Genomic DNA, 23,334 nt, shown 5'->3' on the forward strand with positions numbered 1-23,334 from the left:
TTCCCCCATCTCTCTCTCTCTCTTCCTTTCCACCATCTACGGCGTCAACTCCGAGAGGCCAGGATCACCTTTCCTTCTCTTCCCTTACACAACCATCTACATCGGTCGATGTCTTTGGATCTAGCAGGATTTGAAGCGAAACCCAAACAAATGGATCAAGGTGCGACAATCGATCGGTTACAAACAGATCCGAACCCGAAACAAAAATGCAACTATCATGACCATGGCTATGAAGAGAGAGAAAGAGATAGGGAAGATAGGAGGAGAGAAAAAAAAGAGAAAAGAAGATGGGAAGAGAACCAGAGGGGAAGAGGAGAAAGGAGATCGGCGATGAGATGATTGTTGCCGATAAGGGAGGGTTGAAGGTGGTGGGGGTGGGCAGGGCACAGGTTGCAGGGGGGATGGTGGGTTTGATTTTGTTTTCTATTTTTTTTCTTTTCATTTTACCTTTTTTAAAATTTTAGCGTTTTAGAATATTTTTTATTAATTTTTTTGTCTATATGGTGCATTAAGGGTCCCAAAAATGATTGAAATTAGACCTATTTATGCCAGTAGATGCCATGTCAGCATTTTTAACTGGTTACTTAACGGAATTGACGTAACACAAGAGAAACTTTTAGGGGATAAATTGAGACTTTAAACTTTAAGAGGGTAAAGTGCGACAAAGTTATAAAGTCAGGAGTTAATTGCACAAATAAGCCTAAAAATAATACTTATAGATTTACCTGATAGATTTAACCTAAAATAATTGTTACTAATTGTCATTGTTTGACAGTGGGAGAAGGACTCTTGTAATGTAGTTACATTGACGTGGCATCACGTTTTATAAAATATTAATATTTGATAAAGCTATTTTTATTTTTTAATTAAAAAAACTCTTGTACAGTTTCCTTTCTCTTAACTCTCGCCTCCGGCCTCTTTCCCCTCACTCTCAGTCTCACTCAATTTGGTCCTTTCAGATCAGAGTAAAAATGAAAAAAAAAAAAAAAATTGAAAGTTGAAATGAGCCCTTAAGCTCCCATCTTTTTTGTAGCCTTCCCAAATTAAAATTGTAAGTATGTGCTTTGCCAAGAAGCTTGAAAATCACATAGCATCGCCATGGTTGTTGGAGGCAGACCTTAACTTGGTCTGAAAATTAACCGAATCGATGGGTTTAATCGTATTACACGTCTAATACGCATTGGGGGCTGCTCTTAGATATGTAGATCTTGCCCTTGTTTAGGGTTGTGCCAGCCTTGTTGTACAGGCCAAGAAAAGCCTGAGACCGCCAATGAAGACTTGAAGAAAAGTGCACAAAGTGCAAACTGTTAGTGGGAAATAGTCTACCATAAAAAGAACCTGGCACAACAGAGATAAACACAGGCCCAATTCCAGTACTACCCTTGTGATGATTTCCCTTCAATTTGTTGTAGAATGTTGGCAATGACACAAAATGGTGTTGAAATCGTTGCTAAAGAGGTCATTGAGAAAAACTCTCAACTCTGAGGTTGATGAGAGGAGGCCAAGGCTGCACAGACGATTAAACCCATCGATTCGGTTAATTTTCAGACGGGGTTAAGGTCTGCCTCTAGCAACCATGGCGATGTTCTGTGATTCTCAAGCTTCTTGGCAAAGCACATACTTACAATTTTAATTTGGGAAGGCTACAAAAAAGATGGGAGCTTCAGGGCCGGTGGCGGAGCCACATGAGGACCAGGGGGACACAGGCCCCCACTCAACTTTTGGGAGAAAAAAATGGCCTACTGATACAAAAAAAATTAAAAAAATTAAAAAAATTTCATGATTTGTTTACTAAAATACCCTTAAAATATCAGCCACTCTTGATTCTTCATCTAATTCCTCCCCTCCCGTGTCTTCTTCTATTCTCCATGAGTCCATGGACAACATTACAGCAAGCTCTGCAAAATTGGTAAATGAGCAATGGTCTACTAAAATAGGTAAATGATTTCTCTCTTCGCTCTCCTCTTGTAGCCTTGATTTATTTGTGCCTTTGAGACTTTGAATGTCAATCTCTATTTTCTGTTCTTGCAAAATTGTCTTTCTCTTCATATAAAGTTCTCTACTTTTCAACCCATATGAGTTTTTATACATGAAAAACTTAAAATAATTACTAAGACTAAGCTATTTTATTGCAGGAATTTGATTTAGGATTTACTTATTTGAACTTGAAGTTGATTGGGTATTGAGAAGAAGAGAAGGGAAAACTAATGCATATGGTAATTTCAAAAAACTGACAACTCAGGCTCTGTTTTAATTTTTTTTATGTTTGGATATTTTTGTTAATTTTCAAGATTGCAAAAGAGTTGCAAAGATTATCTTATTTTATGTGTTAGCTCGGTAGCTCCCCTCCCTAACTTCCCAACAAAGTTTTGTATGCATTTAGACTTAGTTATATAAAGGCAAAATGGTATTTATGTACTGGATGAATGATGATTGCTTTGTTTGAATGCTTATTTCATATAAAAACTAAATAAACTTGCTGAATGTTAAAACAGATGGAAAGATTTTTTAAAAGAAAAACCCAATCTGAGTTGTCAGAGGCTTCTCCTTCAAAGAAAATTGATAATAGCCCAAGACAAACTTGTGTTGAGATCAATGTGGCAGATCTCCCTGCTGATCCAGGACTTCGTACTCCAATTTGGAATTATCATCCAAATGTGCGAGACCAAGTTAGGAGAGCATATCTTCAGAAAGGTCCTTGTCAGCCTAGAAACCATGTATTTCCCTTAAAGAAATTTGGTCAAAAGGAAAGAAGGTTTATTCCTAGTTGGTTTAGTAGCTATCCTACCTGGCTAGAGTATAGTATAGCCAAAGATGAAGCATTTTGTCTATGTTGTTATCTTTGTAAACTAGAGAATGGAGACCAATCAGGTGGTGACTCTTTTGTTGGTAAGGGGTTTTCAAATTGGAAGAAGAAGGAAAGATTACAAGTTCATGTTGGAGGACCCAATAGTGCTCATAAGCAAGCTTTGAGAAATTGTGAGGATCTATTAAACCAAAAGAAACACATTCAAACTATTTTATCAAAGCTATCAGATCAAGATCGAAACGACTATCGAACTCGTTTGGCTGCATCACTTACTTGTATTAAGGTTCTTCTTCGACAAGGGCTTTCATTTCGCGGCCATGATGAATCTGAAAACTCAAACAACCAGGGGAATTTTCTTGTGTTTTTTGAATGCTTAGGTGATAATAATGAGGATATAAGAGCTGTCTCGATAAAAAATGCTCCTGAAAATTTGAAGTTGACATCACCGGATATTCAAAAGGATATTGTAAGTGCTATTTCAATTGAAATTGTCATTGAAATTATTAAAGAAATTGGTGACTCACCTTTTTCCATTCTTGTTGATGAATCTCGTGACATGTCTTCAAAGGAGCAAATGGCTATTGTATTACGTTATGTGGATAAAGGTTGTGTAAGTGAACGTTTTGTAGCCATTGAACATGTCACAGATACTACTGCTCTTTCACTCAAGGCTGCAATTGATGGCTTCTTTTCTAGACATTGATTAAGCATGTCTAGGCTTCGAGGACAAGGTTATGATGGGGCTAGTAACATGAAAGGTGAATTCAATGGTCTTAAAATACTTATTATGAAGGAGAATGAGTGTGCCTTCTATATTCATTGCTTTGCTCACCAACTTCAATTAGCTCTTGTAGCTGTGGCAAAAAAAGACCCTGACATCACAGGTCTCTTTACTTTTGTGGCTACTGTGGTCAATGTGGTAGGAGTATCTGCTAAAGGGCGTGATATTCTTCGAGATAAACATGCTGTGAAAGTTTTTAAAGCAATCAATAATGGTGAGCTTTTAACTGGACAAGGCCTTAATCAGGAAACTACTATCAAACGATCTTGTGATACTCGATGGGGCTCACATTTGGCAACTTTAATCAGCTTGCACAGCATGTTCTCATCTGTGATAGATGTCCTTGAGACCGTAACAGAGGATGGATCAACGTCTGAGCAAAAATTTCAATCAAAGCTTCTATTGACTTCCATCCAGTCATTTGATTTTGTTTTTAACTTGCACCTTATGAAAAATATCTTGGGTATCACAAATGATTTGTCACAGGCATTACAAAGGAAAGATCAAGATATAGTGAATGCCATGAACTTAGTCCGAATATGCAAAGAACGACTTCAACTAATGAGGGAGAATGGTTGGGATTCTTTGCTCAGTGAAGTTTCTTCTTTTTGTGGCAAACATCAGATTGAAATTTATAATATGAATGATAGGTTTCTAACTCAAGGGCGACCAAGGCGTAAAACTCAAGTTATCACCAACTTGCATCATTATCGTGTTGGGTTATTCTACAATGTAATAGATATGCAACTCCAAGAGTTAAATAATCGTTTCACTGAGAGGACTACTGAGTTGCTTATTAATTTGGCATGTCTGAATCCAAGTGACTCATTTGCTGCTTTTGACAAGCAGAAGTTAATATGTCTTGCCAAATTCTATCCAAATGACTTTTCTGTAGTTGAGCTTGTGATGCTTGAAGATCAACTTGAGAACTACATCATGGACATGCGCTCTAATACTGGATTTTCAGGTTTGAAAGGGCTTACTGATCTTGCACAAAAAATGGTTGAAACAAAGAAAGATCAAGTTTACCCTTTAGTTTACTTGCTTTTGACACTTGCATTAATTCTACTTGTTGCCACTGCAAGTGTAGAGAGAGTGTTTTCAGCCATGAATATTGTGAAGAATCGATTACGCAATCGAATGGGAGATGAATAGATGAATGATTGCTTGATTGCATACATTGAGAAAGACATTTTTCTTAGTATTGATACTGAAGTTATTATGCAACGGTTCCAAAATATGAAAACTCGTAGAGGGCAGCTATAATTGTAATGAACAAAAATATGATATTTTGTGGTACTGAAATTTTTGTGGTCTGCTGACATATAGTAGTGATGCTAGATAATTTTGTGCTTCTGACTCTTGACATATTGTAATGGAAAGAAAAGTGTATTGATTTAGAATGACATATATAAAACTCTATATTTTTGTCTCTATTATGTTTCTCTATTGTAATATTATATAAGTTAATTTCTTTCTTGTGGATTAAAAGGCAACAACTTCTATTTAAATTAAAGCTATTTTATGTTTTGATTAAAAGGTTTTGAAGCAAGTTGAAATTAGGTGTGCAATACTGAATTGGAAATGCCTCAATAAAGAAACGATGGTGCATTAGTGCCCCCACAGGTATGTTTTCCTGGCTCCGCCACTGCCTCCCTCCCTCCCTCCCCCCTTTCACCCGACCCACCCAGCCCTTCCCCCCTCCCCCCTACCGGACCACCTCCTTCCCCGGCCCCTGCACCACCTTTTTCACTCTTTCTCCTCCCAGCACAGCACCACCCCCTCATTTCCCTCTTTCCTATCTCTCTTTCTTTGTTTTTGTCCAACTCCAACAACCACCTCTCTCTCTCTCTCTCTCTCTCTCTCTCTCTCTCTCCTTATCTCTTCTCTTCCTTTCTCTGTCTCTCTCTGGCTTCAAGATAGGTGACCACCCCAGCCCCGTGCAAGCCGCAGCCACTGTCCAAGACACCAACAAGAAGAAGAAGAAGGTTACAAAAAATTTGCAGTTTGTTCGGTAGTCATCTTCCGAACACGACATAATGGTTCGGCACTATACTTCCGAATGGTTTCACAATTGTTCGGCACTATACTTACAAATGGTTTCACGATTGTTCGACACTGTACTTTCGAACCATGCTCCATTTGCAATTTTTTTTTTTTTTTTTAGTTTTGGCTGTCTGCTTGGGTGAGAGGAGAGAGAGAGAGAGAGAGAGAGAGAGAGAAGAGGGTGGTGCGGGGAAGGAGGGAGGTGGTCCGGTGAGGGGGGAGGGGCTGGGTGGGTCGGTTGAAATGGGGGAAGGGAGGTGGTCCGGGGGTGAGGGGGTGTGTTTTTTGTTTTTTGGTCTGAGTTGGTCTAGTGAGGGAAGGGGAGGGAGTTGGGTAGGTGAAAGGGTGAGTTTTTTGTTTTGTTTTTGGGTTTGAGTTGATGGGTGTGTTGGTTGATGGGGTGTGTTGTGGTGAGAAATTTTGTGAAATTGATAAAATAGGGATATTATAGTAATTGGGAGGGGTGTGTGTATGAGAAAATTCAATTGTACGTGGGAGCAGTGTGGGGGTGTGAAATGAGAAAAAGTAAAAAAAAAAAAAAAAAAGATGTGCAAAAAGAAAAAAAAGGTGTGCAAATAGCAGCACTCAAAATAACAGAATAGTGTGAAGCCAAAGCCCAAACCTAAATTGGCTCTAAAGTCCAAACTTAAAGCCCTATTGGGCTAGACTTCAGGCCCTCATCTTACCTCTTAGGCCTAACTTGGCCGAATTTTTTGTAAAAATTCAATGGCTCAACCCAGCCCAAGCCTGAACCCAAAATTTTGGGCTCGGGCCATTCTGGACATAACCCGCTTATGTCAAGTTCTTTAACCGAAATCAACATGAGTGGTTATGCAGACCACCCTCAGCTGCTGAGTTGACCACCATAACATTTTTTTTTTCCTATTTTACCCTTTATTACAAAAACATGATGAAATCACCCAGATTCATTCGATGGTTATCTACCGAAACATCCACTAATGTTCGACAGATAAGTGTTGCATAAACACAAACATTTCAGCAGATAACTATCGAATGTCTTTTTTATTTCCATTTGATAGTTATCCACCGAAAAATCCACAAATATTCTGCAGATAACTGTCGAATAACCACAAATATTTCGGTAGATAACTGTCGAATGACCTTACGAACAAAATTTAAATTTTTTGTTTTAAGGGTAAAATTGAAATTTTGAAATAGGGTGGTTAACTCAGCAGTTTAGGGTGGTCAGAATAGCACCACTTAATCAACATATATATGAATAAGGTACAAAATAAAAAGTTGGGGTAAACAACTGGGACAAAAAAAAAAACTCAGAAACTAAATGAGACATCCACTATATTCAGACACACAATTTGAAGAAGAAAATGTTGTAAATATCATCGATTAAGTAGCTGTCCACAAATGTATAGATGATAGGTATTTATCTGATGTGATCTAGATAAATAATGTTTTTTATCTTATGTATTGATCTAATGTGATAATAACTACATAATGACTTAAAAAGTTCTATTTGATGTTAAGTAAGAGACTTGAGCTCTCTCATCTATTTCTGACAAATTCCTTTATTTTTATAACAAAACCATTATATAATTAACATTATAACTTCTATAAGGCCAATTCAACGAAAGTCGGTCGTAGTCTTGTAAAAGACTTATAAGAAAATAAATTGTTCTATCGACTTCAGAAGCCAAGTTACGCCTTTTTGTTAGGCCAATAATTCCAACAATCAACCTTAGCTTCAATCTGACCAAACATTAAATCCAATTATCCGGTAACTTAAAAAAAAGTTGAAGTAATTAAACCTGGTGAAATTTAAATTGTTCTTTATCTTAGTACATGTTACAAAAATGTGGCTGCATCACCGAATGGCTTGCAAGTTCCGCTGCTGTCTAACAAAATCAATTAGAGTGGGCACTCAAAAAAAACCATGCGACAACCACATTGTCCAAAAAGAAGCACTTGTGGGCATTCAAGTTAAATAAATTGAATAAAATTAACATATTAAAATCCCTTTACAACCTTCCCATACATAAAAATAGAGAGCTTAAAAGCACACCTGAGGTCAGGTTTGTCAGAACACACAATCATATATGAAACATGAGATTTAAGTATGGCAGAAGCTTCAGCAGCTATATCCTCCAACTTTTCACAACACCAACAGCACAACTAAATCAGAAATCATCGCTATATCAACTACTAATAATGGAAAAAACCTAAACATACAAGAGAGGCCCCTTTAGAACAATAATCAATCACTGAAATCCATGCTTCCACTGCGAGAGCTACTGGCATTGCGACTATGTAATGAGAGACCCCTCATGTGGCCAGCCAAACCAGAACTATCCATCTTGTTTTCCTGGAAGTATTTTTCCCTCTCAATGTGTTTTGCAGGTGGGGGTGGAATTGCAACAGGTGGAGGATGTACATTTGGTTCATGTGACAGAGTTGGGGGTGGAATTGCAACACGTGAAAGATGTCCATTTGATTCATGTGATGCAGTTGGGTGTCGAATTGCAACACATGAAAGATGTCCATTTGATTCATGTGATGCAGTTGGGGGTGGAATTGCAACATGTGAAAGGTGTCCATTTGATTCATGTGATGGCTCCAAACAAAGTGGTCGTATAAGTGGACGGTTCAGCCTTTCTCCTGGGTTGGATGATCCAACCAAGCCCAAGTAGGGGTGGTCAGGAGACTGCTCTTCATCCTCCGGCCTCACACAAGCTTTTCCTTTCCGTAGCCTGTCAAGTTTTCCAGTCAAAGATGACTGATTTTAGATCAGGAAATCATATACGTTCTTACACATATTCATACAGGACTTGTATGATCTACTTAGAAAGCAACGTTTGCAGTGAGCATACAGATTAAAAGTGTTTATACAAGGAATATTAAATGCCCATAGTGGATGAGTTATACAATCAAATTTTCCAAGAAAAAGGCTAGGCCAGTGTAGTTGAACATACCTGCGGAAAAGCTGTTCAGCCTCCTCTTCCTCCTCGGCCTGTTCTTCGTTAAGATGGTTCACAGTTGACGTAGACTTACAAGAAAGAAGGGCATCATGTATTGCAAGAACCTTCTGGAGCTGCTCATTTAAGGCAATAGCTCGAGAAACTACCTTCTCATCCCTAGGAAAATTAAAGACTAAGGTTCAATTGAAGTTGCAAGTGCTATAAGTTATACATGCATGAACATTTAGTTTTAATGTGCAATTTTGCATAGAAGTTGCAAAATATTTAAGCTCACATTTCAGGAAGTAATTTGGAATTTGTTACTCAATTCAGAAAATTTTACCAGTTATACAATATCAACTGATATCACCACAGAAATAGGAACTTCAATTCAGACCTACCTTCCTTAGACTATCAACATATATGTCATTATATATATACATATATACTCAAATCCCTAAATTTTCTCTTTTTTCTCTCATTCTATTTTCCCTCTTTTCTTCAATCTTGTTTCTTTTTTATTCAAGTGAATCGTTGTACTTTATAGTGGTATAGTCTGATATCTTCTATACTATTTATTATTATCAATTTTTTATAGTGGTTCTATTAGTTCGAAATTTTGGTAAAGAGGATAATTTTTTAGGGTTCTTGATTATGTACATTTATATTGCTAATTAAATTAGGATTTGAAGAAACTTTTGCTTGAATATATAAGTTAAATAAACGAAGTTGTATGAGATGCCCCTTCTAGTTTAGATTTCTGGCGCCACCACTGCTTAGAACTAAAACCAAAATGCCAATGAGCACACAGCCCGAATGCTCCCACTTCTAAGGTTCTCACAAGCCGAACCATCTAGCTTCCAAATGCCTATATTCAATTGTGCAACTATGAATTTCAACAAAATAAAATAAAATCCAAGATACCTAATCACCACGATTTGATTTAGAAATAGATTGATCTTCATAGATGTAAACGATTTGATTTAGAAATAGATTGATCTTCATAGATTTTACATCTATGAAAATTGTGTGTTCCAATTACCATCTTCTTCATCCATTTCTTAAGCTTTAGCTCAAGCACTACAGCACTACCAAAAGGAGGTGAAATTTCTTATCATTTTATATTTTATTTAAAAATAATACTAATCTTATGAAAATTCCAACTACAGATTGTTTATGAGGTTAATTACAGCAACTCACTATCAGAGGCAAAAATTCCGGTGACCAACAGTTTTGAGATTCACCATTTTAGAAGAGTCAAGGATGAACACCATGATCCTCAGCAGCTTTTCCTTATATTGGTGTATGCTTGTGTCTATCAAAAATTTTAAATTTACCTTTCAGACACGAATTCTACAGAGTATATGAAAATTTTAAAGCACGTCGCACAAACACATATGCCAGCCAACCAACCCAAATAATCAAAATAACTATATGACTACATCGACAATTAAAGTGGAGGAAAAGCTTCTAGAAAATGGAGGGGAGTAGTTCTTGAATCCAAACTGTTCAAGGCCAAGGACCTCCCCGTTCCAAGGGCAGACCCCATGTGGGTCCCACCAACATGCTTTTGTTATCCCTGATTTTATATAAATATCTTTGATATCTTACTTTGATTGAGAGCTCAACTTCTTTTTTATCATATTTTTTATAAGAAACAAAATTTATTAAAACAAAGTACAAAAGACAGGGAAAGTGGACAAGATACCCACCAACATCAGACATAAAAAATTTAATTTTGAGACTACAGTCTACAGTGCACTCAACACCATGCAACCAATAAAACAAGTTACTATACTTCACAGAACAATTGAAGCCTTACCGAGAAGTCATCACAAGATGCATAATTTTTTGCTTTTGGAATGAACATTGTTCCACAAGATCAAGTGTGAACTCATCTTTTGCCCCCTAAAGAAACATATATCTAAGAGTCAACATTACAGAAGATAATTTACAAATTAATGGACACCTTTAAATATCAACTTGTCAACTAACCAGACATGCAATGTAATTATATCATCATCATTTCAATACACGGTACATGCCCCTGGTGGTTTATGCCCCATGTCTAATGTGGCAGATGAGCACACATTGCAATGGCCACATGGTTTCTACATTTGGCTTGGGAACAACCAGGTTATGGCAGAGATAAAATCCAGGCGCCACAATTGGATGATCTATTTTGCACATCGAAGTTTTATGAATGAATTTCTTTTCATATATTATGAGGTGACATCTGTATTAGATTTTAAAAATCAAAATAATTTCCAGAAAAGAGTTTTGCTGAGAAATATTTGTTTTAAGCAAACTCCAAGAAATAGAAAATAGTCTTGCAAAGGTTCTCTTACCCTCTATTATCTTATGGGTGTCTGGGTTTTCTTAGTTTCTTCTTTTAATTAGTCTTATCTTTTGCTACAAAGGGTTGGTCATTTTAATAACATATATGAGTAGAATCTCCCCCTCAACAGTAGACTGATTAGCCTGATAAGCACTGGATCACTGATGGTAATTAAGGCCCTTCAATTGGAAATTTGTTATAGAGAGCAGGTCCTTACTGTCCTCTTTGTCAACCATGAGAATCAAAGAACCGAGTCAAGAACTGAGATTTGAGACAACAACATTCAATTGAACCTATAGCATAGCAGCCAGAGAGAAGCTGCTAGGCATTGTTTTCTTTTCTCTTTTGTGTTTTGGAACTTTTTGTTTTTTTTACAAATGCAGAAGTACTGTATATAGGACACATCCATTTGAATAATACAACTAAAAGACTTAAATAAAGTGGGACATATAGGAGAGTGTATTAGGGAGGCTGTTGTGTATTAGGGAGACTTTCTCCTAACATTTGTATGATTGGTTTTTTATCATCCTAGAGCTTATTATCTAGGAGAGTGTAGGTTAGTGGACATCTTGTTCACTGCATTGTATGTTGTATTATTTTTTCTTTTAATGAAAGTCTGTTTCTTATATAAAATAAAATAAAATAAAGCAGGACATATAGTTGGCTCAATTAGAAAACAAGGAATTAAAAGTAAAAAAGAAAACGAAACAGAAATATAAAAATACCGTTGCAGGAAAAAAGAAAGAATTGTTAAGGGAAACTGACGTTGAGGTTTCCAGCAATTGCTGATTTCTTTTAGGGCACAGTGGTGAAGACGATGATAATGATGATGATGGGGTTGAACAACGTGATGTTGGATAAGATGTTATCCCTAGAAATTAGTTCTAGAAATCAGCTCAATCAGTAGCTCTAGGAGTCCAGAAACCTGCCTGATTAGTACTAGAAATCATCCCTAAAAATAACCCTACATCAACGACACTATAGAAACCTAAAATTAAATGTACAATTAAGCAGTACTAATCAATAACTTTTTTTTTTTTTTCTATGAGTAATGACAAATTTATTCAAGTTCTATTAAGCTTTCTTCCCTCATTTTTTAAAAAACTTTAGATTCTTCCATTCTTATATCATGCCTTAGTTTTATAACCTTTTCGTATATTAAATGTTTCGTATGTCAAATATATATATATGGAGAAGGATCTAAAAGGTTATAAAACTAAGTGAAAATGGACACTGTTGTTTGAAAAGATACTTTTATGGGAAATGCTTGGGTCCTCGGTTTTGAGGAACTTTTTGTCCTTAGCATCGATGTGGGCCAATACAATAGAGCCATGTGTTGCTTTAAAAATTTCTTAAACATGTAACCAAACAACAGCCCCACCCAACCCAGCAGCCTCACCCCCTCCCATCCTCACTGTTGGGGAGGTCAAACACTGGCCACCCCCACCTCTGGCGCCGGCAAACCCAACCGCCAGAATGTGATTCATATGGAGGAGTAGGTGGTGCTGTCCAAGCATAGATAGAACAGAAACAAGGGGGATTGGGTAATGAGCTTCTCAAGGAGGATGCATATGGGATTCTAAGTAGAATCAGAAAACGGAATAATCTTGCAGACCAAATAGTACTGAAAACCAAATTATTTAAAAGAAACCAACAAAACAAGCTTCTAGACAAAGAAAATTATAAAAGAAACAAAAACATAAAATAAAAATTTAATGGTGTTTTTCAGAGAGAGCGAAAGAAAGAAAAAAAGAAAGAGAAAGAGAGAGATTTCGACATGGCTTGTTCGTTTGGGCTCGCAAGCCCCAGCGGTGAGGGTAACCGGTGTTGGACCTCCTGGCAGTGAGGATGGAGGGCGTGGGACTGCTGGGTTGGGTGGGTGAGGGTGGGGTTGCTAGAGTGTGTGGTTACATGTTAAGAAGGTTGCTAGAGTGTTTTTTTTTTTAGAAGAAACGAGAACTTTTATTAAAAATACAAAGTAAAATAAAAAACACAGAGTGGATCAGGAATCCACAAACTTATAAAGAAAAAAATAAAAGTAAAAAACAAAACTGATCTCAGATAGGAAAAAACCCAAGACATCGCCCCAGAACTAGTCTCACTGCACAACAGCTAACACGTTCAGCATAATAGAGGATATAGAGTGTGCCCAAAAATCAGCCGTAACTGATGCCCATAAAGCAGCCCAAAATTTCACTCGCTCCCAAAGAACTTCCACTTCAACCCCCTATAATCATCGAAAATTTTTCTATTGCGCTCCATCCATAAAACCCAAAAAACAGCCAGCACCAAGCATCTCCATAGGGTTTTTGCTTTTTTCCCCTTCCCTAAGGCCTGAAAGCAGGTACTCAAAAGCTCAGAACAATTTTGTGGTATTACCCATGAAGCGCCAACCTCCCTAAACAACTTCCACCATAATTGTAAAGAGTAAGAGCAATGAAGGAAAACATGGTCCACACTCTCCTCCCCCGCTTTACATAGAATGCACCATTGAGGTGAAAAACAGCTAAAAGGCCTCCTCCTTTGAACAAGATCACAAGTGTTAACCCTCCCAAGAGCCACCAACCAAACAAAAACTCGAACTTTAGGAGGGACTTTTGCTGCCCATATTTGGGGATAAGGAGAAAAATAAGGGTCACTGCTTTTGTTGCATAAAAAAGTACTATAGGATTTGGAAGAAAAACACCCTGACCCTTCTAACTTCCATCTTCTGGAGTCCACCCTTAACGGAAACAGACGAGCCCCTTCTAGCTTCTCTAGCAAAACCATAAGCTCAGCTAACTCCAAATCATTTGGGTTTCTCCTAAACCCAAAATTCCAACTATAAGGATATGCATAAGCATCCACAAAACTTGAGATAGAATCATGATGCTTTGTAGACAATAAAAAACGAGGACACATTACTCTCAACGGGCGCTCCTCCAACCAACAATCCTCCCAAAACCTGACCCCTAACCCCATTTCCCACTACAAATTTGCAGCGATGTAAAAAGGACGGATAGCCAAGAGAAATGTCTCTCCAACGACTACGGCTTGAAACCCTCAACAAAGGCTTTGTGTCCCAACCATTAACAGCCTCCCCATATTTGCTTCTTATCACATAATGCCACAAGGAGACTGGTTCCTTAGAATACCTCCACAACCATTTACCAAGTAAAGCTTTATTCCTCTCAATCAGATTTCCCACCCCTAAACCTCCTTTTACCTTGCTTTTAGCCACTACCTCCCATCTCACTAAGTGGTCTTTCTTTCCCTCCTCCACGCCTTCCCACAAAAAAATTTCTCATTAACCGTTCTAGCTTTGAGGCCACTCCGCAAGGAATTTTGAACAATGACATATAATAAATTGGGATGCTACTCAAAACAGCTTGAATCAAAGTGAGCCTTCCTCCTCTCGATAAAAAAGCCTTCTTCCAACTTTGAAGCCGCTTCTCCACCTTGTCCACTATTGGATTCCAGAAATTTAAAGCCCTAGGGTTCCCTCCAAGAGGAAGACCCAAATACTTCATTGGCCAATTACCCACCTCACAACCCTAGGAATCTGCCAAACTGGCAATTTTGTCCTCATCTGAATTAATCCCCACTAGAGAACATTTTTCTTTATTAATTTTCAGACCCAAAATAGTGCTGAAAAGATTGAGCACCTCCAGTAGATTGAACCAATTATCTTCCAACCCCTCCAGGAAAAAGATAGTATCATCTGCAAACTGAAGATGAGAAATCTCCACACTTTCCCTCCCAATCCGCAGACCTTTAATCAGATTGTTTTCTTGAGCTTTTTCCAATAGTCTTCTGAGCACATCCACTACTAAAGTGAAAAGAAAAGGTGATAAGGGGTCACCTTGTCTCAAGCATCGCGAAGCTTTGAACTTGCCCCTAGGTCTACCATTAATCAATATTGAAAAATTAGCAGATACCAAACAACCTTTTATCCAACTTCTCCATCTGTCACCAAATCCTTTTCTTTCCATAACTTCTTCCAAAAATCTCCAATCCACATGGTCATAAGCTTTCTCAAAGTCTATCTTGGTGTTTGGTTACATGTTTAAGAAATTTAAAAAGCAACACATGGCTTTATTGTATTGGGGCTACATCAATGCTAAGGACAAGAGGGTCCTCATTCCCTACTTTGATTAACATAAAATTCTATCATACAGTGTCCCTTTTTTAATATGTGATTTACATCTCAGGTGTGTTCCTTATGTCACATTTCCATATTCATGCTTCATGGGCACACTGCACACATATGATGACCCTAATTGTCCTCTAGCCTCATAACCTATAGAATCTAATAATAATTAAAAATAATCCTTGAAAAAGAAGGGATATAGATTTTTGTAATAGATGGAAAAGGAAGAGGATAACATAGCAGCAGCTAAAGTTGTGCAACCACATTAGCCAAAAAAACTTTTACACAGGCGCGGCTCCTGCTAATTTCTGTATGTGGAAGGTTGTATTGAAATTTTTTCTTAAGCTAAAGAGAAATGTTAATATGAGATAATCACCATCACAACACAAACTATCCATCATCAAGCACCAACTTGAGTCTTTCAAGTAATAATGTATGTCATTCCTGACTTCTGTTTGTCAGTGTCAATCCCAAAAAGAAGAACAAACCAAATAAGAGATTCTAATCTAAACCATTATAAACTGAAGAGTTAACATTACCAAAAAAAGAAAGAAATGAAGATACGAAAATGCAATGCTTTCTGTCAAGTAGGGCAATGAAAGATATCAATGCAACTCATCTTTTCTGAAATCCAAACAAATCAATGAAAGTCCACCATCATACCTCAGGATGCTGACCATCAACAGCGTCAAGGACTTCCTTCAAAACCTCCAATGCATTACTAGCCTTCTGAATAATACTGCAAGAAATAGGTACACAAGAATAAATGGTCTTCTGCAGGCAGCAGCAACAGCAAGAACAAAAACAATGATAACAATGACAAAAATGAAAAAATCTACAGCGTAGGACATGTGACATTGGCAATATATATAACCCTTCATTTCATAAAACACGATTTATAGAACCATCGAAGGAAATAGATTCTTCAGAAACAATAATGCATACAAAAGGAATGTATCTCTGTAAGGATATGAGAATTTTTAAGTGATTGTATTCATTTTCAACTAGCTTTTATTTTTGGAAAACTGAGTTATATATAAAGTAACTAGTATAGGAAAGTGCACAGGCCTAATATATAGTTATAGAAAATGCACCAAAGACCGATATTGGTGGCTGTAGATGAGTGAAGATTCCTGGAGCCAAAGCAGTTGGAAGAGGATGGCATGCCTTACAAGTACACAAATAAACTTGTGGGGGAAGACTATTTGTCGACAAGGAAAAAAAAAAGTTCAAAAAGGTAGAAAAAGGAAAGGGAGAAAATTAGATTAAGTCATTAGGCCCTTTAATACCATGTAAGGATTTGAGAAATTTTGAGTGATTCTATTCATTCTCAGTTGAGGTATATATACCAGTACATAAAAAATTGTAAAGGCCTAATTAATAGTTATAGGAAAGTATAAAGGCCCAACTAGCAGTTACAGGAAAGTGTAAAGGCGTTATGAAAGAACTAAGCTAGAATACCTTTGGTTAATTAAGAGAACTACCTAATAATCTCAAAGCAAAATGAAAGGCGATTCGAGTTGGGGCTCTTCAGGCAGCCAATAATGAAACTTTGATGGACTGAATTATCGTAAAACTATAGGAACAGGATTGGATTTAATAAATTAAAACCAGCTGTCTTCCCAGGTAAATTACAAAATATGAGTATCTACAATTGTTCATTGCCTCTTGCAAGCTTAAATGCTTACTTTGCAGAGACAAAGAGATCTATCTTTGCAAGCTTAAATGCTTACTTTGCAGAGACAAAGAGAAAGAGGAGAGAAGAGGGCGAGGGGGAAGGGGAAGGGATTATGAGTTTGGGAATAATAACAGCACATTTGCGATCAAAACCACAAATTTCATCATACAAAACAAATATAGTTGTCTGGTGACAAAAACGAAAACAACGTACGAAACACATGTTTGTATATTATTTTTTATCATAGGGACAACCAAGCATGACGGACTATAATATGTTTTCATCTATCCAGAACTGATGATCTATGCACAGCCCAAAGGTCATTAGAAAGCCACAGTATATCCAAAACAAATTTGAAAGGTACCTAGATTCAGGAACAATATGTGGCTCCACTTGTGGAGCAACCGCTTCATGAATAGGTGATGCTAGTTCCCCATTAGGTAAACTATTCTTGACTGATTGTGGCGTTGGGTAATTCGTAGTGACCAGATGAGGCCTTTGAGGGAACTCTAGTCCAGCACTCTGAAATTATATAATTTTGAAGAAGTCAGAAGAGCCCCTAATGTGGATGTATTAAGAATTTTAGAGCACAAGATATAGTCATTTCCTTGAGATCTTTTGACTACAATCAAGAAAGGGCATCATAGTAAGACACTGCAAAATATGTTCTTTAGAAAATGACCAAGAAGCAGATGTTTAAATTATATGAGAAGTTACCACAGCGATACTTACCAAGACATTTATCAAGTTCTCAGAACAATCATCATCACTGATCTTCTACCATACTCTTTTTTCTAAAGCATCTTATATTATGTATATATATATATATATATATATAAAATTATAATAATTCATGTCCACCCCTACGCCTCGCCTTTGAAAGCATTGGTTGAAGCCCATAAAGACGCCCAAAAACAAGCCCTATCCCAAAGATGATCACAAGCCTCCCTCACACTCCCTAAAGATTCTTGTATTCCTCCCCATCCAGATTCCCCAGAAAACAGTCATCCTTGCACAACGCCCCAGCACGCTGCCCCTCTTCCTTCCACCAAAAAACTTGTGTCTCTCACACAGTAAGTGACACAATCACAAGATTGACCCAACACAACTTAGACGCCCTAAACAACCTCAGCCAAATGGTTAAAGCTACTGGGCAGTGCAAAAACAAATGATGCATACTCTCGGCATCTTTTTTGCACCTCACACCAGTGAGGTGAAAGACAAACAGATGATCTTTCCATAGACGTTGACTCAAGCATCTGATCACAATGTTGGAATCCCAACCATGTTACTGCAACCCATATTTTCCCTCAATGACAGCATACCAAAGGGAGTCCCTCTCTAATGGAAACCCTCCACACCCATTTTCCTAGCAAAGCCTCATTTTTCTTCAACAAATTCCCTACCATCTTTACCTCCTCTTCCTCATGAGGTCTCTCCACCCATCTCATTTGCTGCTCCTCTATTGGACTCCAACTCGAACCCTGCACTCCCCATATAGTTCTTCCCAGACTTGCATATAATTGTGCAAAGAAATTAACAATTTCTTTCTCAATCAAATTTTGATCCTCCACGACCATTCCTTTGCCTACCTCTATGTTTCAATTAAATTCCTCTTTCTCCTTCCATTAGCCACTTTATGAAGATATGTGGTGTTGCTGCCTCCTTCCTTTGCCCACTGCAATTTTAGCCCTCTGTCACCAGAAGATTTCCTGCCAAAATAGTAGTTCACTGAATCTGTTTCAAAGAGAACCCCCTTCCCCCCATTTTTTCAGCATCTAACACCTCTCCACCTCCCTTTCTTCTTTCCCCAAATCCCCAAACACCTCCTTACTACAATTCTTTAACTTTCCTTTCAAGAACTTTAATTTCTGCATCAACTTAAACCCACCACTGCTTTAAACCCTTCTCAAAAGAAGGATGCTCCATCACATCTAAATAGCCCCAAACTTCATTTAACCCTGCTCGTATCCAGTGAAATAGGACAATGATCCAAAGCTACTCTAGGTTGAGCAATCTGCCTTGCATTTGGAAATTTTAACCCCCCCAAAACACTTCATGGAAAAACAAGAATCTGTCCAGTCAACAGCACAAAACATTCTCCCTCGAGTTTGGCCAGGTAAGTTTAGCATTTGAAGGTCTGGTTTACACAGATCAGCATCCCGGATGAACTGATTTAATTCCTTCATACTCAATTTTGCCTTCCCCCACTTGATTTTTCAGATGAAAATCAATCCACATTGATGTTCCACCTAAACGCCAATATGGCCCACACAATCCAAACAGCCCTACTAACTCCTCCCAGAAAGCACCCTTCCCCCTCTCATTTGGGCCATAAACTCTGGATAGCCACCAGTTTTGCCCGTTCAACCCTTATTTTGATTGACACCGAAAAATCACCCACCACCGACTCAAGTAAGGTAATATCTTCGTATTCCAGATCACAACACCCCCCCCCCCCCCCTCTTCTATTCCCCAAAAGATAGCAAGAATACTTATTCTCTAAAGCGACCCCCCCCCAATATGCTGCTTACTAATTTCCTCTCAATTTCCATCTGATTAATAAGGCTAAATGCTCTTTGGTGGGCATAAACTTGAGGAAGAAAGCAAAGTCGTAAGGCTAGCAGATTCATTGGGGGTGCAGAATAGGGTCTTCGCCTATGAAATACCTGGGTCTTCCTCTTGGGGCCAATCCAAGAGCACCTAATTTCTGGAATCCAGTAGTGGAAAAGGTAGAAAAAAGACTGCAAAGTTGGGGAAAAAGGCTTTTCTCTTGACAGCAGACAGACTGACCCCGATTCAAGCAGTTTTTGATAGCTTACCAACATATTACTTATCCCTGTTTAAAATCCAAAACGGAGTGGCAGGAATTTGGAGAATCAGATGAGAGAATTCTTGTGGGCAGGTGTAGAGGCGGGTAGAAGGATCATTTAGTGAGATGGAGGTGGTATCTCAAAAGAAAGAGAGGGAGGGGACTCAGAGTAGGAAATCTGGTGGTAAGAAACAAGGCCATATTTTGGGTGATTGTGGAGGTTTCATTTGGAGACTGAAGCGCTCTCTGTAATAAGAAGTAAATATGGGCTCAATGAAAATGGGTGAGATGCCTGAGCAGCTTTGGGAGGACCAAATCAGAGTAAAATTTTAAGATAACAAAAAGGAAAAACCTTATTAGTAACAATAATACAAAATACTCTAAAGTACTCAACCCACAAGACCCTAAACCCTAAACTTCTTTCATTGATGGATTCTGGTTTAATTATATATACACTCTAGATACTGAGGAGCCGTAGAATCCAAAAATTTGGAACAAGCGAAGACCATTACTACCAACACAACCACCACCACAACATCACCAAAACATGACCAAAAGGTGTCCACATCACACCACAAATGATTTACCACCTCCAAGACTGCAGCCCATCACTCCCCACCACTAGCCCCAGAATAATCCTGCTTATTCATCCGCATCACGCCATCAACCCTTACTTTTTAAAATGTCCTAACTGCCACTACCGCTGCTAAGCCGCACAGAAATTAGGCTTCTCCCCCAACTAGTCAGAAACATTCACAGAAAGTCTTAACTTAGCAGCATATTATGCATCTACTCCAGTTAAAACTAATACATGCAAATGCTATCATTACAATTACTTGTGAAGAACAAATAACAAAGATCTTTATTATTACTAGACCTCCAAGTTCACATGATATACTTGGTAAAATCTACTCTGATATCAAGCTACAACATACTAGGAATCTGAACCAGCAACAATATGCTATAATTCCAAGAATTATTATAGTTCTCATAAAATGTGAGCCTAAGTATTATATTACTTGTTTGTACCTACCACCAAGTCATAATAAGCAGTATAGTACTGAGGGAACTTTCCAGAAGCACCACCAAGGGATGTCTGTGTTGCATCTAGAAGTAGAAATATGCGCTCTCGCACTGGCAAGTCTGACTGCAACACCAGAAAAATGCAAAATAAATAAATTAGTTGTGAAATCAGCCAATTGTCAGTTATTGCTTACAAGAGAACAAGTTCACACCTTTTTCTTGACTATCTTGACTAGACTAGGAAGAATGCCAATATCGATCACCTGCTTATGAATATGTTCTCCTATATTGTTCATCAACATCTCCAACAACTACAAAACCAAAGGATAAATGGATGGTATTATATCAAACCACATAATAGATAATGGTATAAGTATTACACCCAAGTTAGAGTGTCATTTGATGTGCACAAGTTAGGTAAAAGAAAAAGAGCAATACATTGAAGTAATACCATGATGACTTTTCATCAATTTTTTTTCTCTCTGATAACTATGATGTATTTCCTCTTTTCTTCTTCCCTTTTTAGCCTGATAACATAAATCAAATATTATTACCAAATCAGGCTATACTCACCATAACTGCATAAAGTTGAGAATTTGCATTTTTACTCCCGAGTCGTTTTTTGATAGCTTTAATGACATCTCTAGCTTGCCTGCACCAACCAAAAATTCTAAGGTAAGGTGATGATAACAAAACAATACCATAAAGTAATGTTAGATCAGATCATTTATAAATCATAAGCCTCAGAAATACAATGATCAAAGCTAGATAAAGACAAATTAACATGTTCAAACCGGTTTACTTGTGCAATAACCAAGATCATACCAAACATGTAAAACCTATAAAATCTAGATAGGTAAGAGGACTTTATTTTGGTTTACATTATACTGAACCCACAATAATTTTTTATACACACACCCCTCAGTAATGCGTATAAGAAAATTGCACAGATCAATTCAATGGCAAGAGCCCAGAACAACAAATCGCATAACAAGCACACCAGCATACATAATTTTTTATGTTTTCTTCATTAGGAGAGAGAGAGAGAGAGAGAGAGAGAGAGAGAGAGAGAGAAGTGATCAGCAATTATACCTATGATCATGAGCAACTAATTCACAGATTTGAATATTCTTCATCCAATCCATTTCAGCCAGTTTCTCACTTGTTGCAGAATTGACAAGCTCAGCAGCCATCTTTTGGTTAGTTCTGGACTTCAACAAAATAAAAAAAGAGCCGAAAGTAAGAATATGAACTATAGATGTATCCAATCCTTCAATCGTATTCATCCCTATCCAAATCCTTGTATTTTGATCTGCCATTACAACCATCCATGGTTGCCCCAATGAGCTACAAGGCTTCATACAATTTACACATAAAACTATGAACTACAAGGTTCAAATTCAGGAGTGAAACACTAAAGGTGTCAATGGTTGTCCAACAATGGCTTCGATGAATTGATGAACGTGTGATTACAAATATAGTACGCACAAAAAAGAAAGGAATTATACATAACTAACCCGGGACAGATAATTGGAATGTCAGCAGCAACTTGACAATCGATTAACACTTGATATGCTACTCTGCAAAGACGGAGATGAAGAGGGAGACGAAGAAGACGAAGGTCGAGAGGATCTGGTAAACCCTAAATAGCTTCCGCATTTCTCTATAGGCCAAAAAGGCAGAGAGATCACATGGAGTTATTACTGATTTAGAAGTAATTAAATTATATATTTTTACTTTGTGCTCTATATATTTATTTCTATTTTCTGCTCGATCACGTTCTGAGAACTCTTTTGCTTTTGCTTGGAAGAAGGGTATTCTGATTTCTGGCCGCTAAAGATATATTCTTCGCAGGGGCATTCGCTGGATCTTTAACTAATGGACCCACATCATCAGCTAGATTCGAGTCAATCTACAGTCTTACAATTCACTCAAAAGGTCTGTTTGGACAAATTACTTTAAAAGAGAAATTGTAACAATAGTTTTTCGATGCTACTATTTAGCCCCAATAAAATTTGTTTATAGGGAGACTTCCATCACGATTTTTAATTTTACATTCTACCTTATGATTTTTAGAATTCTAACTAAATTTAAAAAATATTATAATCATTCCATGTTACATAATATACTAGGCGTCGAGCACTCGTCGGCCGTTGCCGAATATTCAGCAATGCATTTTTGCTTTTTCCTCGATCCCTTAGTACTAGTTTGTCGGTTTTACGTTAGGATTTAACTCTAACATTTTAAGCATGCAACTTCTACAAACCTCATTCTACATCCTAGGAGAGTAACTCATACCCTATACCTTCAAAAAATAAAAAATGATAACATATTTCTTTGACGTGACAGTGATCAAAGGAATTTATTAAGAAAAAAAAAAACAAATCCACAAAGTTTCAACTAAAAAAAGAAACGTAATAAACTCTAATTTTCTGTTGTTTTTATTCCCAAACACTTTAATGAAAATTATATTTGTCATTTTACCATATAACAAATTGACCAATAAGAACATGCAATTTACTAATAAAAAAAATAAAAAATCACTTAAACCTATAGCCAATATCATCTCTATACCCAATCCAACATTACTCTATAACCAATCCAACATCATTTCTCCTCCCCAATCAACTCTAAAAAAAACTAAACTCACTAAAATATTTTGTACATTGATGCAAATAAGTGTAATTACAACAAATAAATGTTCGAATATGCTTTGGGAGTCTTCAAATGGGGTGTTTTTATGGTATGATGTTGGGTGGTGGTGGTGATGGTGATGGTGATGGTGTTG

General features: G+C 37.4%; 3 protein-coding genes across 5 annotated transcripts; 2 read left to right on the top strand and 1 right to left on the bottom strand.

The window, feature by feature from the left end:
- The first annotated feature begins 1,873 nt into the window (after positions 1-1,873).
- Positions 1,874-5,241, top strand: LOC147283707 (uncharacterized). 2 transcript variants are annotated; one of them, XR_015122427.1, is made up of 3 exons: positions 1,874-1,937; positions 2,136-2,216; positions 5,131-5,241. XR_015122427.1 is itself a non-coding variant. In XM_086245112.1 (3 exons), the coding sequence occupies exons 2-3, from the start codon at positions 2,208-2,210 to the stop codon at positions 3,510-3,512; spliced, it is 1,026 nt and encodes a 341-aa protein (XP_086101238.1). In that variant the 5' UTR covers positions 1,874-1,937; positions 2,136-2,207; the 3' UTR covers positions 3,513-3,537. The 2 variants fall into 2 exon arrangements, 1 of the variants encoding a protein (XP_086101238.1); XM_086245112.1 differs by lacking the exon at positions 5,131-5,241 and adding an exon at positions 2,496-3,537.
- Positions 3,537-4,745, top strand: LOC147283708 (uncharacterized). Its single transcript, XM_086245111.1, has one exon. It carries the CDS (start codon positions 3,561-3,563, stop codon positions 4,743-4,745), a length of 1,185 nt encoding a protein of 394 aa, XP_086101237.1. The 5' UTR covers positions 3,537-3,560.
- Positions 5,242-7,586: 2,345 nt separating the features above from the next.
- On the bottom strand, positions 7,587-22,206 carry LOC147283709 (ENTH/VHS/GAT family protein). Of its 2 annotated transcripts, none has more exons than XM_086244537.1 (10): positions 22,064-22,206; positions 21,639-21,752; positions 21,120-21,198; positions 20,759-20,857; positions 20,557-20,670; positions 17,076-17,233; positions 15,697-15,772; positions 10,389-10,474; positions 8,582-8,743; positions 7,587-8,359 (listed from the first exon to the last, which is right to left on the bottom strand). In XM_086244537.1, the coding sequence occupies exons 2-10, from the start codon at positions 21,737-21,739 to the stop codon at positions 7,867-7,869; spliced, it is 1,368 nt and encodes a 455-aa protein (XP_086100663.1). In that variant the 5' UTR covers positions 21,740-21,752; positions 22,064-22,206; the 3' UTR covers positions 7,587-7,866. The 2 variants fall into 2 exon arrangements, with proteins under 2 accessions (XP_086100663.1, XP_086100664.1); XM_086244538.1 differs by having other exon boundaries at positions 21,639-21,757; positions 22,064-22,203.
- Positions 22,207-23,334: the final 1,128 nt, after the last annotated feature.

The sequence above is a fragment of the Dryas octopetala genome, chromosome 5 (genome assembly GCF_963921425.1).
Source record: "Dryas octopetala chromosome 5, drDryOcto1.1, whole genome shotgun sequence".
In the NCBI taxonomy this organism is placed as follows: Eukaryota; Viridiplantae; Streptophyta; class Magnoliopsida; order Rosales; family Rosaceae; genus Dryas; species Dryas octopetala.